The 13,835-nt window shown below is 41.1% G+C and overlaps 2 protein-coding genes across 2 annotated transcripts in view; one reads left to right on the forward strand and one right to left on the reverse strand.

Moving 5' to 3' along the window:
• IL1RAPL1 (interleukin 1 receptor accessory protein like 1) overlaps positions 1 to 13,835 on the reverse strand; it is a 651,340-nt gene that overhangs the window by 581,852 nt on the left and 55,653 nt on the right. The gene's annotated exons all lie outside the window — the stretch shown is intronic.
• Positions 1,807 to 5,675, forward strand: LOC111169573 (uncharacterized). Its single transcript, XM_089903899.1, has one exon. It carries the CDS (start codon positions 2,058 to 2,060, stop codon positions 5,673 to 5,675), a length of 3,618 nt encoding a protein of 1,205 aa, XP_089760025.1. The 5' UTR covers positions 1,807 to 2,057.

Genomic DNA, 13,835 nt, shown 5'->3' on the forward strand with positions numbered 1-13,835 from the left:
AAATAAGCATTGCAGAATTGGAATCATAAACTTCTTTTTTTAACTTCAAAGACAAAAGAACAAACAACATGAAGTATGAAACACAAGCTGGTCAAACTCAGGAGAAACAGAATAAATGAGGATTAAATTACAAAGTACCTATGATAGGCAGAATTGCTAAAATGGCCAGTGAAATATGGCCCACTCTAAATCTCAGAACATATGAAAACAATGAGTTACCACTCCTGTCATTATAGTACGTTATGTGGCACCATAACTTAAAATAGGGACTATTATCCTGGATTATCCACATGGGCCCTTAGAAGCATAGAATCTTCTCCAGCTGGTGACAGAAGAGGAAGTCAGAGGTGCGAGAAGCATAAACAGGATTCAATGTGCAATCACTGGCTTGAGTATGTAGGAAGACACTTGCCAAAGAATGGGAGCAACTTTTTTTTTTTTTTTTTTGCAGTATGCGGGCCTCTCACTGTTGCGGTCTCTCCCGTTGCGGAGCACAGGCTCCTGACGCGCAGGCTCAGCGGCCATGGCTCACCGGCCCAGCCGCTCCGCGGCATGTGGGATCTTCCCGGACCGGGGCACGAACCCGCGTCCCCTGCATTTGCAGGCGGACTCTCAACCACTGCGCCACCAGGGAAGCCCAGGAGCAACTTTTAACAGCTGAGAGTGGCCCCTGACAGACAACTGGCAAAAAAAAAAAAAAAAAAAAAAAAAAGGAAATTTAATCCTATAACCACATCTGACTTTGACCAACTACTTGAATGAGCTTACAAGTGGATTGTTCTCCAGATCCTCCATTTAAGAAGCCTAGCCCAGGCAAATTTGATTTTGGACTTCTGAGACCCTAAACTGACACTGCTCTGTGTTCTGACTTGCAGAACTATGAGGGGAAAAACAAACAAACAAAAAAACAGGTGTTGTTTTAAGCCACCAAGTTCGTGGTAACTTGTTATAGCAGCAATACAAAGCTGATACAGTTCCGGAGCGAGAAGGGGTATACCCACAATTAACATATGATCATAAAGGATAGAATAGAAAAGAGACACGAAAATAAAGTAATACAAAAAGCCTTAGAAATAATATGATAGAAAAGGCAGCAAGAGGGCTTCCCTGGTGGCGCAGTGGTTGAGAGTCCGCCTGCCGATGCAGGGGACACGGGTTTGTGCCCCGGTCCGGGAAGATCCCACATGCCGCGCGGAGCGGCTGTGCCCGTGAGCCATGGCTGCTGAGCCTGCGCGTCCGGAGCCTGGGCTCCGCAACGGAAGAGGCCACAACAGTCAGAGGCCCGCGTACCGCAAAAAAAAAAAAAAAAAAAAAAAAAAAAGGCAGGAAGAGATTATCCGACATACTTATAAGTGAAATCCTTGAAGGGAAAAAAGCAAATCAAAGAAACAGAAGAAACATTTTCAGACAATGATTCAAGAAAACTTTGCTGAAATAAAAGTTCTGAATTTACATATTAAAAAAGTAATAACACTGCCTCGATTCCTAAAAGACATTTTTTGCGGTTACCTTGCACAACTGCACAGACTGGATATGGACGCCTGGCCCGACTCTCCAGTAGGAAGTACAGGTAGGAGAACACGAAATGCAGACCAAAGGACAGCCCACTGCAAGGCACGCACAGCACGCAGACGCACGCACAGCACGCAGACGCACGCACAGCACGCAGGCGCACGCACAGCACGCAGGCGCACGCAGAGCACGCAGGCGCACACAGCACGCAGGCGCACACAGCACGCAGGCGCACGAAAGCCCGTCGAACCCCCACATCGACTTCTGGCTTAGTCAGGATCAAGGACGCAAGGCGAGGCCAGACCTATCTCAGAGGCTGCCGCCCCTACAGATACAGGTATTTTCAGAAACTCACAAGAATTTTGTGTAGCACTTCCTTGGAGGTGGGTTTCTTGGTGTCCGTACTGAAGTTAGGCTGGTAGTTCCACTGTGGAGTTGGGGCAGCTTGCAGAACTACACATCCATATGAAAGACGCGATTTTCACCCGCTTCGTCAATAACGCTTAACGTTTTCTCTTCTTTTAGGGCCCCTATTTTGTACCAAAATGCAACAATCTCTAGAAAGAGCTTTGGATCGTGCAGAGTATGTCATTGCAAGTGCCCAACAAAGACCTCCAAAAAGGCAATACTCATCTAATGGGGAAAAGTCTCTGTATGAAAAACTTTATGACATTTATGTTGAAGAATGTGAAAAGGAGCCTGGGGTTACGGAGGAATTAAGAAGCAATGTGAACCTGTTAGAGAAGCTTCTTAGGAGAGAGTCGTTGCCGTGTTTGGTGGTCAACCTGTACCCAGGAAAGGAGGGCTATTCGCTGATGCTCAAGGGGGAAAATGGATCATCTGAAGAGACCATTCGACTGCCCTATGAAGAAGGGGAATTGCTCGAATACTTGGATGCAGAAGAATTACCTCCTGTTTTGGTGGATTTCCTGGAAAAGTCTCAGGTTAACGTTTTTCATTGTGGGTGTGTCATAGCAGAAATACGGGACTACAGGCAGTCCAGTGACAGGGAACCTCCCCATTACCAAAGCAGGCATATTCTCTTACGTCCCACGATGCAGACTTTAGCCTGGGATGTAGAGGCCATAGCCAGCGATAATCAGAATTGGACCCAGGAGGACAAACTTTTGCTTGAGAGCCAACTGATCTTAGCTACAGCTGAACCACTGTGTCTAGACCCTTCTATATCAGTAGTCTGCACTGAGAACAGACTGCTCTATAACAAACAAAAGCTGAACACTCTTCCCATGAAAAGGAACTTCAAGAGGTACTCTACGGCCTCTCTGAATCGGCAGCAGGAGCTGTCTCGTCCCCCTTCTCCTGAGCTAAGAGCCCTGACTTCCTGCAAAAGAATAAGACGAAGTAAAACAGGTGGGAATTATGGCTTCAAAACTTTTAAAGCAGGAAGTTGTGTAGATGTGTGGAAACAGACACCCTGTGACTTGGCTGTACCTTCTGAAGTGGACATGGAGAAATATGCTAAAGGGAAGAAATCTGTCAAATATGATGACTCACAATCAACAGTCTGGCCAACCCATGAGGTACAAGATGGTTCTGTATTTGGGTGTGAAGAGGGCAGTCAGTCCCAGACAACAAAGCTGACCTTGCAGTCGCTTAATGATCCACTTATCTCTGGAAAAAGGAGCTCCCATAAAAAAGTCAGACGTGAGAGACAGCTGTCTCCCCCGCAATCCTCCACAGATGAACATTTCTATAGTTTCGTGCCAGGGCCAAAGACTGATGTGGGGAGGGTGGTCAGTCAGTCCAAGGAATTGGTCCAAAAGAGCGCCCAGTGTCCAGTGCAGGTATCACACAGCTCCAGTGACTCAGCTGGTCTCAGGCAACCTTCTCCAGGGAAAGAACCAGAACAGCCTAAGACTGGGTCAGTTCAGTCTTCAGTGCCAGACAAGGGAGCCAAACATCCACCTCCACCCATCACACTTCCCTTGAAATCAGGAAGGAGCTCCAGTGGTGACAGTTTCACTTCACAGCAGGCAAGCAGCTCTTATAAATCTCCATCTCCTGCCCCTGCTCCTAAGCCACCAAGTCCTTCCCAGAAATTCTCTGCGGAGGTGAATCGAGTTAGCTTGCTTCCTGCCACGGCCCTGTCCACTGCGGGCTCATCACAAAGGACCCAAGTTTTGGCCATATCATCTGGCCTGAATATCATCAGAGTGGTGTACGCTGGTCAAGGATGCCAGGCCTCGGGGAGAGGCTCCAAGCCCATGCAGGACTCTACCACCAGGGCCACAGCTCCTGCAGGAATCATGTTCCATCAACTGCCCACGTGGATCAAGCCTGGCCCCCTGCCCACAGGGATCAGACCTGGCCACCTGTCTACAGGGAGCAAGCCCAGCCCCTTGCCTGGAGGAATCAAGCTTGACCACCAACCAACAGGAATCAAGCCTGGACCCCTACCCACAGGGATCAGACCTGGCCACCTGTCTACAGGGATCAAGCCTAGCCCCCTGCCTGGAGGAATCACTCTTGGCCACCAACCAATAGGAATCAAGCCTGACCCCCTGCCCACAGGGATCAGATCTGGCCACCTGTCTACAGGGAGCAAGCCCGGCCTCCTGCCTGGAGGAATCACTCTTGGCCTCCAACCAACAGGGATCAAGCCTGACCCCCTGCCCACAGGGATCAGACCTGGCCACCTGTCTACAGGGAGCAAGCCCGGCCTCCTGCCTGGAGGAATCACTCTTGGCCACCAACCAACAGGGATCAAGCCTGGCTCCCTGCCCACAGGGATCAGACCTGGCCATCTGTCTACAGAAAGCAAGCCCAGCCCCTTGCCCAGAGGAATCAGGCTTGACCACCAACCAACAGGGATCAAGCCCGACCCCCTGCCCACAGGGATCAGATCTGGCCACCTGTCTACAGGGAGCAAGCCCGGCCTCCTGCCTGGAGGAATCACTCTTGGCCACCAACCAACAGGGATCAAGCCTGACCCCCTGCCCACAGGGATCAGACCTGGCCACCTGTCTACAGGGAGCAAGCCCGGCCTCCTGCCTGGAGGAATCACTCTTGGCCACCAACCAATAGGAATCAAGCCTGGCTCCCTGCCCACAGGGATCAGACCTGGCCATCTGTCTACAGAAAGCAAGCCCAGCCCCTTGCCCAGAGGAATCAGGTTTGACCACCAACTAACAGGGATCAAGCCCGACCCCCTGCCCACAGGGATCAGATCTGGCCACCTGTCTACAGGGAGTAAGCCCGGCCTCCCGCCTGGAGGAATCACTCTTGGCCACCAACCAACAGGGATCAAGCCTGACCCCCTGCCCACAGGGATCAGACCTGGCCACCTGTCTACAGGGAGCAAGCCCGGCCTTCTGCCTGGAGGAATCACTCTTGGCCACCAACCAACAGGGATCAAGCCTGGCTCCCTGTCCACAGGGATCAGACCTGGCCATCTGTCTACAGAAAGCAAGCCCAGCCCCTTGCCCAGAGGAATCAGGCTTGACCACCAACCAACAGGGATCAAGCCCAGCCCCCTGTCTACAGGGATCAAGCCTAGCCCCCTGCTTGGAGGAATCACTCTTGGCCACCAACCAACAAGGATCAAGACTGGCCAGCAGCCTGCAGGCGCTCAGCCACCAAATGTGCTGCTTGCTGCACCACCGGCTCCTTCTCAAGGATGTGTTCAATTTATTGTTAAAAATGCTCCCAGTCTCAGGCCCTTAGCTCTACTCCAGCTTCCACCAAGCTTACTCATTTTGAACACCCAGCAGCAGTGCTTCTGCCACCCGATTCCACAGCAACAACTTCAACAACCCGCAACTTCACATCCTCAGCAGCCAGTGCCACAGGCTCCTGCACAAGGTTCGGTCAGTCAGAGAACGGACTTACCTGCTCAGCAGGCGACGGCCATTAACCTCAATGAAGTGGAGGGTTTTCTGCAGCCCCAGGTAGATGTGTTGTCTCAGCTGGGCTCTGCCCAGAGCCACCCAGGGCCAAACCTCCCTCAGCAGGGATTTCAGCTCTCCTCTGCCTTGCAGCTGCAGCCACAGCCTCAGCCAATACAGTTCAGAACCTTGCAGCCCTTAGTGGCTGTAACAAGAGTAACAGCCCAGACAGCTCAGCCCCCTCCACCTAGTGAGCATACAGCAAGCCAGTCAGAAGGTAAAATGAAGAGAAGCACACCAACCCCTCCAAAGCCCTGAGTCTTGCATTACTTTTTAATCTTTTTTAAAACAACACAAGAGTATTGGATCAAAGGGTTTCTAAGTTTTCACTCCATTTTGGTGTTTAATGTCTCAGTATTTTACATTGGCAGGTGTACAAATTATACAAAAGCACAACTCTATGCGTTTTTTTTTTTTTAAATGGAAATGATTTACTGAAAAACAAAAAATGGGCTATGGTGCTAACCACCATGTCAGAATCCCACCTCTGCAATTTACTGACCTCAAGCCTGTTGCCTGACTTCTCTGAATCTCCATTTCCTTGTTTATAAACCTGTAAATAGTTATATCTACTTCTTAAGTTTATTGTCAGGGTTAATGTAAGATATATTAAATATTGAAATTCAAGTTAACTTTAAATAAAATATTAAATATTTGAAAGAAATAAGCATAAGTACTTAAGCTGAAAATAAACTATAGTAATAATATTAGTGCAAATGATAGTTTTGTTACATTATATAAAAGTCAACTTTATGATCAATGGCAAATATGCCATAGATGTTTAATTCCTCAAAAAAAACCCCACACACCAGACTTAAAAATAAGCAAAAATAGGGGCTTCCCTGGTGGCGCAGTGGTTGAGAATCTGCCTGCCAATGAAGGGGACACGGGTTCGAGCCCTGGTCTGGGAAGATCCCACATGCCACGGGGCAACTGGGCCCGTGAGCCACAACTACTGAGCCTGCGCGTCTGGAGCCTGTGCTCCGCAACGAGAGGCCGCGACAGTGAGAGGCCCGCGCACCGCGATAAAGAGTGGCCCCCGCTCGCTGCAACTAGAGAAAGCCCTCGCACAGAAACGAAGACTCAACACAACCAAAAATAAATAAATAAGCAAAAAAAAATATATTTATATATGCATTTCTTAGGTTTTCAAATTAAATATATGTAATTATTTATTATTATTATATATTCCTTAGGTTTTCAAATTATATCTTTATTATTATATATTATCATATGTTTATTCTTTAGATTCCTTATATTTATATATTCCTTATTTCTTTTTTTTTTAAATTTATTTGTTTAGTTATTTATTTATTTATTTTTGGCTGCTTTGGGTCTTCGTTGCTGAGTGCGGGCTCTCTCTAGTTCCAGTGAACGGGGGCCACTCCTCGCTGTGGTGCACGGGCTTCTCATTGTGGTGGCTTCTCTTGCTGCAGAGCATGGGCTCTAGGCACACGGGCTTCAGCAGTTGTGGCACGAGGGCTTCAGTAGTTGTGGCTCGCGGGCTCTAGAACGCAGGCTCAGTAGTTGTGGCACACGGGCCCGGTTGCTCCACGGCATATGGGATCCTCCCGGACCAGGGCTCGAACCCATGTCCCCTGCATTGGCAGGCAGATTCTCAACCACTGCGCCACCAGGGAAGCCCTCCTTATTTCTTATAGTTGTATATTTCTTAGGTTTTCAAATTACCTATAAATAATTAAATATATTATTATATATTAGGTTTTCAAATTACCTATAAATAATTAAATATATTATTATATATTCCTTAGGTTTTCAAATTATACATATAGGTAAAGATTTTAATCCTTTCTTAATAAACAGTAGCTTTTTACTCTAACTAGATGCACTACATGGTGAGTTCTCTCTCTGTCTGATAAAACTAAATGAATTAGGCATTTGTAATTCGTTCTTCAGTAATTGAGGGACGATTTGGATATATAACTCAATATCATTTGCCAGACAATATTCTTCAAATGTATTATTCATGTGGTGCTTATTATTTTGCAAACACTTCATAGTATACAAATGCACCTGCTGTCTGCCATTCATCTTGCTCCTCTATTCTGTCTCAATTTGTCTCCATCAGACAGGATAATAATCACAAGAGAGACAGGGTAAAAGTTTCTTGACTTGTTAACAGATGAGTGAATAAAAAATAAGTTTAGATAAACTGAAAATAATGACAACAGGGAATTATAGGGGAATAAATGAAGAATTGTGATATGAAGATATCTTTAAATATATATGCTAATTGAAAAAATTATTTCTGTAGCTCCTAAACAATATATTTTAGGATAACAATGTAAGGTAAGAAACTAAATGACTAGTTCAAACACCCTCCCCCCCAAAAAACCTGAGTAACTTCATACATGTGGAAAATACTTTTAAAATATTTTATATGTAAGTGTAAAGATTTATATCACTCAAAAATATCATCTTCCTGATTTTCTGGAATTGAAGCTTGCTTGAAAAGAATGGAATATTTGAAAATATCAGAAAAATATATTTGTTAACAGTTATTTTTGTTGAAAGACTTAATTTTATTGTAATGATATTTGCTATTTGAGACATCCCCTTGGATGACCAGTAAACATCTTTCATTTAACATGTCCAAATATGATGACATTCATCTTTTTCCTGATCCTATTAGAACCTTTACTGTTTGGTGTTAGAATAATTCACAAAGTAACTGAATTAATTACCAAGTAATTTTAAATAACTTAAAAAATAGAAAATCTATCTGCATACCCTTCTTATCCCTAACTGTTTCTACTCTAACTTTGAGGGATGCCTAGAGAAATTCTCAGGCTTCCTTCTTAATAGCTGAACAATCACCCACCTTGAATGAGTCCTGACACTAGCAAATGGATTAATGATAAAATATTTTCATCTGTGACATTTCTGACCAAGTCACACTCCTTTGCTTAATATCCTTCCCTGAATCTGCACACTCTGTGGAATCAAATTCAAACTATTTTGTTTAGCTATACAAGGTCTTTTTAGACCAGGATTTGTCTTGTATCTCTTTCCCAATCTCCTACCACTTCCCCATTCACATCTGTGGCTTTGGCAGTACTTAACACTTGGTGCTCCCAATGTGCCGTGTTCATCCTCACCTCCATGTGTTGGTGGAGACCCTCAAGCAGGAACTCCTTCCCATTCTCTGCTCATAGCTTAGTACTCAGCCTAAGTACCACCAATCTGGATCTGGGTCTACTTCCATATCATCCTTTATTACAGCACAGTTCAAACTATTTCACAGGATTATTTGTGAATCAAATATGGTAGTAAATATTAAAAAATAATTGAAAAGGTAAATTAATATAAACATCCTTTTCAAATTTTTGTTTATTTTTTCAAACATAGATTGTATGACTGCATTTACTTATATAGCATTAGTACTTTTACTTGAATGGTTAAAATTTTACTATATATAATTATAATCATATGTAATGTACATTTATATTCTCTAACTCTGTGTTAAATGTCACAATTGTCTTTTTAAAACATCAGAAGAATACTAAATGAGAATTATTACTTATTTAAATATAATTTAACTTTAAACAGAGATTATGATGATAAGAAATAAGAAAATTAAAGCTTTTTTTGTTTTCTTGGATTTGAACCAAGAAAATATTCCTGAATTCACAATTCAGTCATAGGTCATTCTGATGAACTATAACATATGTTTCCTTCTACAAAATTCCAAGGCTAAACTAAGGAACAAGAAGAAGACAAATCAGTAAGATACTCCTTTTATTTCAAATCACCTCATTTTTGGTGCATTTATGTTTCTTAAAAGTTTTGAATTCTAGGCATATACCAATGTATGCAAATAAGACAATGTCCTCCTGTCTTTGCTTCCCTGTTATTGTCACGTGATAACAGCCTGATGGAGTCTTATTAGATGTTTGGGATGACAGGACTTAAAAACGATGTGGTGGGAAAATGGGGAGTTGTTCAGTAAGGAGAGTTTCAGTTTTGTAAGATGAAAAAGTTATAGAAATTTGTTGTACAGCAATGTGAATATACCTAACACTACTGAACTTATACTTAAAAATGGTTAAGGTGATAAATTTTATGTTTCATGTTTTTTACCACAATAAAAAATTTAAAACAACAATAAAACTGTGGCATACAAAATACTCCATTTTCAGGGTCCTTCGGGGAACCTCAGTCACCTATGGGTTCACAGCCCTGTTGTTAAAAGCACAAACCTCTGAAGCCAGCCAGTTTTAATTTCAAAACATGGCTTTGCCACTTACTAGTTGTGGGGCCACAGGTAAGTCACCTAACTTCTCTGTGCTTCAATTTTTCCATCTGCAAAATGGAGATATTTCATAGGACCCTTTTCATACAGTTGTTATAAGTATTAAAGAAGATAATATTTGTAAGCTGCTGAGACATTCCACAAAGTAAATTATCCAGAATGACTGAAATGGAGGAGTTATTCTCACCAAATTTAGAGGATATGTTTCAGATGATATAACAATATAGGCTATCTGGCAAATGTGAAATCCCTCTGATGAGCAATGGGGGCCACCTGGAAGTGGTGCTAATTCTCCAATGCAAATGAGTGAGATCAGCATTATCGTTGATTTATCATGATGTGGTTATCAGTTTGCTGACGCTGTGGACACAGCCAACAAATGGTAGTTGCTAATGCAAGCCCCAAATCAAACATCCCAACAGGAGACCTTCTGAATTGCAAATTAAGTTGCCTCACCCATGCCCCACTCCACATAGCCTGCCTGCTTCAGTGTAGGTGGCTGAGGACTTTATGTATTTAATGACTGATGATTCACCTATAAAGAGAGGGAGGAGGCCAGTGACCACCCAGTGTTTCAGAGTGGAAAGGAGCCTGTGGGTACAATTGTAGGCTCCAATCAAAACCAGCAGTGCCCAACTCCTCACCTAAAATGCTTAACAGTAACTACGATGGGGTTGCCATACTTCGCATTCATTCATTCACAAATATTTATTGAGCACCTATAACAGGACAGACGATGTCAAAGCACTAAAGACACAGCAATAAATGAGACAATGTCTTTCAAAAGCTTACAGCCTAGTACATTAAGAACAAGTAAATATTAATAGAGAAAACTCTAGCTTGGCTTTCAAATCGAATTGATCAAGGACAATTCCTGCATTAACCTTCTAATTTTTAAAATTATATTTCAAGACTGTATGGCATTCAATGGTAATTTTAAGAAACATTGCCCATTAGGATTTAAAATGGAAATAGCAAAAGACTTCCAGATGTAGTGTTGACATAATATCACTTTTTTATCACTTGCCCTCATTTCAGCTTAATAAGCTCTCTTGGCTCTCATCTTTCAGTGTTTAATCCAAAGCAATTAAACTGATGTGCAAATGCCATCTCCATTGCTTTAAGAGTGACACGTAACACAATTTCATTATGATAGGAAACTGGAATGTTTGTAGAATGATCAGCTCATTTTTATTTTTAAAAATGTGCTTTTCTTGCAAGGTATGCTTGTAAATAAAATGTCCACACACACATATTTTACTTGATAAATAACATGTAGATAATATTTGTCTTGTATACTGAACACAAAGTCCATACCATGTGGTATTTCTATTTAAAAGCCTGCTATTCTTTTGCTTAGTCTCTACAGAAATGAATATTTTGGCTAATGAATTATATTTGCAAAAAGTACAGGATAAGCAGAAAATGAACAAAGTGTGTGTGTGTGTGTGTGTGTGTGTGTGTGTGTGTGTGTATTGTTTAAGGTAGTCTGTCTTTTAGGATTCAGTTCTAATTAGGGAATGAGAAGGTTATAGTGCAAATTCCAAATACACTTTATTAGATTCAATTAGTTAAGTATGCGTGGTATTAATAGTCCCAGTTCTTCACTCCTGCCTGTACCCATACCCTTGAACATGTAACCTCCACTCTGAGTCTGAGTCCACCATGTGACTTGCTTGGGCCAATAGGATCTTAGAAGTAATGAAGCAGGGGCTTAAATCAGTACTTACACATCTCTTCTTCCTTTGTTGCACTTCTCCTGTTGACATGAGAACATACCTGAGCTAGCCTCTGGAGGATGAAAGTCTCACAGAGTTAGATTCTAGCCACCCCAGTTACTCCATCTGAGGCCATCCTAAATCAGACAACAAGTAGCTGACTTCTAGAGAGGAAGTCAGCCGTAGCTGGCTAGGTTTAGGACATAGCATACTTTGTCATCTCTGAGAGTCATATTTTTATCATCATCAGTTGGAACAAATGCATTATGTTGGATGGTACATATCACTGTCTTAAGAAGGAACAGATTTTCCATTAAGCATTATTGATATATATTCAATAACACCCTTAAATACTCAATAGGCTTTAGAAACATACTCTATTAAGAAGAAAGATGTATCAGAATTTGAGCATTTCTTAAAAAGAAACATTTTTCAATTAAAGGCCTTGGTCTAGTAGCTGAAAAAATATTTGACAAATTAATATTCATAATTCAATAAATATTTATTGAGAAACTATGTGTTACTCATTGTCCAAAGTTCTGAGATACAAAATAGGATTAGCCTTTGGACTTTAAGTGTTATGCTTGGTAAACTCAAATTTTAAAAATCCTAATTCAACCAAATACTATAAACAACAACAACACAAAAATGAGCATTACAAAATTTGTTTTGACAGAAATAATTTTAAAATATTCAATTTGTATTTATGCCCAAAAAGGAAACAAAAATATAAAAGAGTGAAATATGTGAGCTATAATTAATCTGAACTTTATTTTATTTTAATTCTGACTCCTATAATTATTTTGTGACTAATCTACTCCATGGGTAACCCAAGACTTACATGGCTAAGAAACATTTAAGTGACTCTAAAAACCTGCAGTTTTAGCATGATCCCAAGACACACAGTTGTCCAATTTACCAAACCTTAAATCACAGAAACACTTATCTCCCATTGGGAGTGTTTAGGGTTTAGAGTATGGGGCTAAGGTGAGGTTGATAGGGTTTAAGTCCAATCTCCAACATTTATTCGCTGCCTGACCTCAGGTCAGTTATTTAAACTCTTTAACGTATTACTATAAACATTTTTGAAATTCCAGAGTTGAACTACACTGAATATGACCTTTTAATGTTGGAATTATTACTAGCTAACAGATATAGTTTTGTTCCCACTGATTCTATAGCTCCATGACATACTTTCTTACCTATAATAAGAATCTAAAATGAAAAAAAAACAATTTTAGCCCATTAGCTTAACAGTTTACCTCACACACTCCTTTTGACTTTGATCATCACACCTAAATTTACGAACAAAAATTTTTCTGACACCCAAAAAGAAATAAATAATTATCTTGGGGTGATAGCTTTATGCTACAAATGTTTCCTGGTTGTAATCACTGGAGTACATGAAAAAGAAAAGTATCTTTAAAAAATGTATATGACAAAGCTAACTAAATTGTTGGAATACAGATTGCTATTTATGATTATATTGTCTACTTCTTACATTCTTCCTAGAATTCTTCACACATTGTATGCATCCCTTGGGTTCTTCTCATAGCATTAGATATAAGATATACAAATTATTAAATACAGTTACTGGGTTAATAATGATTTTCTAAATCCCAAACTCTGCACAATCATTAAAGTTATAATCATCATCATAACTTATCTTTTAAAGAAGTGTGGCACTGTGGAAAAATTAATTCATTGTTTATTAGAAGCACTGAGATTGAGCACCATCTATATCAGTGTGCTGATTGATTTGGCAAGTCTCACTCCTCTGAGCCTCTTTGCTCTCATGTATAAAAAGTGAATAACAATATCTGACCTAACTCATTAGGCTTGACATGAGGATCGCAGTTAAAATGCACATGAAAGTAAATAAAAGTGGAAGACATTCATAAACAATAAAGTTACGCATTACTAATTTTCTATGAGTCTCAGTTTCACTTATAAAATAGCAATAATTTCTAGCTCACAGGATTTTCTGAGGATTCAATAGAAAAATACTTAACATATGCAAAACACCATAATGCCAGAGACAGAGGAGTAGCTCAATAAATAATGGTGGTTGTACAACTTTAAACATTTAAAACAACTTAGAAATTTGGAGATAAAGTATTATTTACATATATTATACTCCATAATATAATCACATATTATACCCTTTTTCATTTGTAGTACAATAAACTGTTCCGAATGAGAAAGAATAGCTGGAGAAAAAAAAAAAATCTGACATGAGAATAATACGGTGAGACTTTCTCAGATTCTTAGACGTTCTCTGATTCTTTCTATTATCTCCAGATGAAAAAAAATAAAGTATCAGACGTCATATTATTAACTTTCCATTTCTCTGTTGTTTCTAGGTATTGGTTTGATGAGTAAATGTACCAAAAATATTCTTTTGAGGCCAAAAGATCCTTTGTTATA

Source organism: Delphinapterus leucas, chromosome X (genome assembly GCF_059928025.1).
Source record: "Delphinapterus leucas isolate spDelLeu-1000000601 "Yukka" chromosome X, BTC_Dleu_Yukka2, whole genome shotgun sequence".
Classification (NCBI taxonomy): Eukaryota; Metazoa; Chordata; class Mammalia; order Artiodactyla; family Monodontidae; genus Delphinapterus; species Delphinapterus leucas.